Source organism: Gracilinanus agilis, chromosome 3 (assembly GCF_016433145.1).
Source record: "Gracilinanus agilis isolate LMUSP501 chromosome 3, AgileGrace, whole genome shotgun sequence".
NCBI classification, from domain to species: domain Eukaryota; kingdom Metazoa; phylum Chordata; class Mammalia; order Didelphimorphia; family Didelphidae; genus Gracilinanus; species Gracilinanus agilis.
The window spans coordinates 18,773,526-18,779,252 of record NC_058132.1 but is presented as its reverse complement, the minus strand read 5'-3'; the positions used below and the strand labels follow the sequence as shown (position 1 = coordinate 18,779,252).

General features: G+C 48.8%; 1 protein-coding gene across 1 annotated transcript in view; it reads left to right on the top strand.

Annotated features, from left to right (window-relative positions):
• Positions 1-3,761: 3,761 nt before the first annotated feature.
• Positions 3,762-5,727, top strand: part of LOC123239921 (leukocyte immunoglobulin-like receptor subfamily A member 5) — a 5,897-nt gene continuing 3,931 nt past the window's right edge. Inside the window, exons 1-3 of the mRNA XM_044667244.1 lie at positions 3,762-3,795; positions 4,098-4,136; positions 4,313-4,600. Of these exons, the coding sequence (XP_044523179.1) occupies positions 3,762-3,795; positions 4,098-4,136; positions 4,313-4,600 (361 nt within the window). The remainder of the gene's footprint in view (positions 3,796-4,097; positions 4,137-4,312; positions 4,601-5,727) is intronic.

The window sequence follows — 5,727 nt, the reverse complement described above, 5'->3', positions numbered from 1 at the left end:
CTGGGTGAGTAGGAGACAGGAATGGACAATAGTCTGGGACCAAAATAAGTTAGGGAAACTGGGTTTAGCTGTCTGGGGAATGGCAGTTGACAGGAGTGACAATTGGACCTTAACTGCCACACTGATCCACCCAGCCAGGGAGTCTGAGAAACCAGCAGGAAAATGACATTGACAAGAGGGCTTATAAACACAGGTTTAATTAAGGAAAACTATGGTCTAAAGGATGGGAATAGGGGTTTCTATACCTCCAGACTATGGGCAAACCACAGGGTCAGGGGAGGGACTTATCTACACTGAACTGAGAACTAAAGCAAGGCAGGGCCCAGGGAATAGCAGGACTGAAGTGGGCATCCACACAGCAGAGTCCTGACACACTCCAGTGATGTTGCAGCTCTTCTAGGACCACTATCTGTACTCCTTCAGGTGGGTAGATCTGGGAGCTAAACCAACCCAAGTTAACCTGCAACTCAACTGGTTTAAACTGGGTTGAAAAGTCTCTACCAAAAATCTCCCACAAGTAGATGACAGTCTTCTTCTGGATCCCAGGAAATCAGGGTACAAAGTCCACTTCCTCTGAGGTCTCTCAGGGTTCAGTTACAACTTGTCCCCAACCACCATGGAGTCCATCTCAGAGAGAGAAGCCACACTTCCTGCTTCCTCATTCCATTTAGAATCCTTCAGCCCTGCCTGCTAAGTCTCCTAAATAATAATTTATTAAACTTCCTCACAACATGACTCACTTCCTCCAGGGGTATGGGAACTGCATACTCCCTCAGACCACTCCCCAACTCCATGCTAGAAATATCTTGCTACAGCCTCTATCTGTTATGGAGCACATTCAGGCAGCAAGAACAGACATTCATAAGTCCAAATTATAGGAAGCATTACCTTTATTACTGGTCAGCAGGCTACCCCAGAGGGGAGTCACCCCAAACAAAGGGATAAGGTGGTTTTTATAGAGGGACAGAGGGGTAGGAAACTCCTTTGGCACTATCACCAAAGGAGTGGATTAGTACATTTGACATGTATATTCCTTATAAGGTTGGAAGAAGCAGGCACTAAGTTACTCAAACAGAAGTGTCTCTGAGTACATTCCAATGTTTATCAGTGGAGGTATTTCATCCTGCCATAAATTTACCCCTGGATAAATGGAGCTGAGCTTTTACAGTTCCATGGGGGAAGTTGCAACTTTCAGAGGAGTCTAGCAGGTGCTGCCTGGGGATATGGTTTTTGTCTTTTTTCCTTGGATTATGAGTTTTTGTCTACTTCAGTCTCATACCTCTCCCCCTACTTCCTGACATGTCCTCCAAACCCAAAACCCAATAAGTCAGGAACAGTTGAAAAAGGAGAGGGGAGGAGAGGAGAAAAGACAGTTAAATCAGTGGTAGTCGAGGGTAGCTATCCTAGGACCACTTCATCATGACCACATGACATGCTTAACCAACCTGAGATCTCTTCCCTGACCAGATCTAACAGCTGGAGGATCTACTCTGTTGTCATCTTCTACAAATTGGACCATGAGCATGGACTGAGACAGAAACATATGACTCAGGCTTGTCCTGGACACTGAGAAGTGTTTGAGGCCAGATTTGAACAAGGGTCCTTCTGACTTCAAGACTGACATGCTATCTACTATGTGTCCAAAGTCAAACTTATATTCTTTTTATCCAAAGGGCCCACACCTAGGTGACAGGACAATCCACCTAGGAGCAAATTAACTCAAAGTGGCCCTTGTCTGCAGCATGGATTATTCCCTTGAAAAACTCTCAATTGAGATGTTGAGCATGTTAGGGGTCAATTCACATTTCCCCAGCCTTGTTAGACAGGAAGGATTTCTATGAGGCAGCACAATATTACCCAAGAAAAGAAAAAGAAGGGGGCAAATGTGTGGAGGGAGAAATACACTGAGAGTAAGAAGAGAGTACATCTAGTATCAACACAAGTGGAGGGGAAAGAATCTAAGGAAAGACTCAGGGGACTTCAATTAGGTTCCTGACTCTGTTCAACCCTTGTTCTATGTATGACACTTGGCATCTCATATCCTGTCTCTGCTCTTCTGTTTTCTCATCTGTAAAATGGAGAACTAGGATCCAGTGCCTAAAGACCCTCTGGCTCCGATTCTGATCTGTCTCTCCTTTTTCCTTTTTCTCATGTTCTCAAAAGGCTGAGGTGCAGGAAGTCCTATCTAAACTGTGTCTGAAAGTCTCATTTGTGGTTAGGCTGAAAGAAGGAAAGCAAAAATTGGTAAAATAACAGAATAATTCTGAGGGACCCTTCTTCTTCTGGAACTACTAATGAGGAAAGAAACCTGTGAGTCATGAGGAAATGAAAGGGAAATTGGACATGGGTAGACCTACCCCTTGGGAATCCTCATTTCCTTGAACTGCAGATTTCCTGGCATGAATTTCAGGGCACATTTGAGAGTGAAAGAAGAGCACCCTGTTGGCTATGACAACCACAGAATGCCATCCACTATAGCAAGAGATCAGGCTGGTGCTTTCTTGGTGCCCAATCAGATTTTCTCCAGTTTTTCTTAGTTTTGTCCTGTTCCCCAAAATGTATGTGGCCATAGAATGGATGATCTGCATAAGAATGCTTGGTAAAGGGAGTCATAGATTAGAAGAGTCAGGGAGGGAATTATTCATTCTATCCCTTGGACATCCCAAGACACCTCTGATTGGTGAACAGTTAATTAGGAGGTTGTCCATTAATATGTTCAACCCATCCCCACCCCTCATAGGTGATCTGAGGGGTGGGGATGGGTCTTTTACTAGCAGAAAAAGCCTTATCTATTAATTAGGTTTTATTGGGTGGAAGCATTCCTTGGAATTCCTAAGACAAAAGGAAAGGTGAAGGTGAAAAAGGAAGAGGGACCTACAGCTAAGTGTGGAGTATGGAGAAGGAGGCTTTTGTACTTCCTCAGTAAATATTCTTTTGTAAAAGAATTAAATGTTGAGTGAATGAGTGTGAGCTAAGCCATGTCACTTGGTTAATTGATATTGGAGAGACAGCAACTGCCTGAATGATATGGTGGAACCACATTGGTGGGGGCTCATTAGCAATGGGCACTAGGGAAATGATGACTGTGTGCTGGGGACCTGACCTGCCAGTGTGAGTACATGTTGGGAGAATGAGTCCCAGCACCTATATTCTACAGAAGCCAGAGGTGTAGACAATCCTGAGCACAGGTGGAAGTTAGTGAGATGACACTGAAAATAGCAGGAGACACCACCCTGGGATCTAAGGCAGCAGCTCCCCAAGCTTCCCACCCATCAGCCCCTTATTCTGGGGTTTTCTTTAAACTCTTGACTCCCAGAACAGAGGAATCCTGAACCACCTGGTTAGGGATTGAGCCCTGTTTAATGAGGCAGGGCTGGGGGCACAGGGTATGTTGAGGGCAGGATCTGGTTGGGAGACTAATAAGACCAGCACTGGCTAGTTTTGGAGGGAAAGGAGAGAAAGCTGACCTGGGGATCTGTCCCTGGTAATGGGACCTGAATCATCAGCAAAAAAAAAAGAAAGAAATTGTTCCATCATTCTGACACCAGATGACTCTCCAACCATCCTGCCCCCTCTCACAAACCCTCCCCAAGCTTGGCACCATCAGTCAAGCAGGACCCACAGAGAGGAAGGAGAAGTGAAGCTTCTCAGACAGGCTCAGGGTGGGGAAACAGTGCAGAGCTGGCCCTGGTCACATTGTGTGCCTCAGACAAGCTCTGGGTCAGCCTGGGTCCCCTCTCCCACCACCCTCTGGGAATACCATGACCCCTGACCTCTCAGTCCTGCTATGCCTTGGTGAGTCCTCAACAGCCTGGACCCTGGGGGGGGGGGTATTTACCCAGCATCAAGTCCTACCTGCCCCTCCTACTTTCACCGTGTTGAGGAGGAAACTTTCCTCCAGAGAAGGTGAGTGATAAGTCTAAGGTCACACAGCAAGGGTGGGGTTGGGAGGACAGAAATGGGGACTCTTAGATGGGTCTTCTGAGGTCCAGCCTCCTTCATTCACAGCAGCCCTAAGCACTGGCTCTGAGCTGTCTCTGTCCTTCTTGTGGGGATGCTGGGGGGGCACCGTGAGTAATCAGGGTCTTGTCTGCCAGGGCTGTATCTGTGCAAGGGGACAAGGACTGAGGCAGCAGGTAAGCCCTTCCTCCTACAATCCCTCTGCCCAGAGAACACAACTGCCCCAGGAGAGGGAACTGGGGGAAATCTAGGCTGGGCTGTCAGGGTCTATAGAGAGAGGGGACCCGGTGTGGGGTGGGGATACTTACAGAAGGGGGATCCCCTAGACATAACAGCTCTCCTTCCCTTCCAGATGGATTCCACAAACCCTCTCTCAGGGCAGAGAATGGCTCTTTGGTGCCCCGAGGGGGAGCTGTGACCCTCAGGTGCAGGGGGTCATGGGAGGCTGAAGACTGGTGGCTGGAGAAAAAGGGAGCATCTGGATGGGAAAATGTCAAATCTGTGAGACAAGCTGGAAATGAGGGCGAGTTTTCCCTCCCATCTGTGACATCATCTGATGCAGGGACCTACCAGTGCCGCTACAGACATTCATCCTATGGGTGGTCAGAGTACAGTGACCCCCTGGAGCTGGTGGTGACAGGTGAGGAAGATCACCCTCACTCGCTACCCTCCCCAGGCAGGGCTGGCTCAGGGTCTCCACAGTCCTGGATCCCTCCCCAGCCCAGCCTGGCCCCAAGTGTCCCTCTGGCTCTGCCCTTCCTGGCTTCTCCCCTGTGTCTGCCTCAGCTCTCCCTCTGGGGTTGGCAGAAGAGGGGAGGAATCAGCATTTCTATAGAGTTTACTATATGCCAGACATATTACCCTTGTTGTCTCATTGGATCTTCACAACAACTTTGCCAGGATGGGGCTAGTATGATCCCTTTTTTATAGATGAGGAAACTGAGGCAGAGAGGAAGTGACTTGCCCAGAAACACACAGTTGAGATTGCAGGATTTGAACTCAAGTCTTCCTGACTCCAGGCCCAGGGCTCTCTCTATTACCCCATGAGCTTCCTCACTCAGCTCCCAACTAGGGGTCAGATAGGAGGCAGGAAAGGTTCAGCTTGGACCTCAAGAGACCAGACAGAGGTGGGGGCTCCCTGGTGAGGGAAGACCAGGGCTACTGGGACATCTCCCACTGCCAGCCCTGCCCCTCCCAAAGCCTATAAAGAGAGCAGAGGGTGGAGCTGCTGCTGCCCAAGTCCCTCTCCCAGTTCAGACCTGGGACAGTGTTGAGGGGGATCAGGAGGGAGGAGAAGCAGGAGGTACAGCGGAGCATCTTCTTCTTCTCACACCTGTCCCAGGAGATTAGGCAGGTTCCAGGAGGAGGGCAGGAATCTACTTTGGGGAGCTTATAATGAGCCAAAACTGCAGGCAAGTCTCAAATTCATGCCCTTTTCCCCATTCTGTGCACTGAGATTTTATGCCAGAGAACCAGGAAATGGGGTTCCCAGACTAGGACCAGGGAGGAAGCCCCCCTGGCATGCCTCCCTCCCTACCACTAAACATCTTTCATCTATCTCTCTGTCTCCTTTCTTTCCTCCCTCTCTCCTTCTCTTTTTTCTCTCCTCTCCCTTTGTCTCCCACCTCTCTCCTATTTCTCCCCACCTCTCTCTCCCTCCTTCACTCTCTCCTTCCCTCATTCCTTCTCTCTCTCTCTGTCTCTGTGTCTGTTTCTCTCTGTGTGTCTCTCTGCCTCTCTGTCTCTGACTCTCTCTCTCTCTCTCTC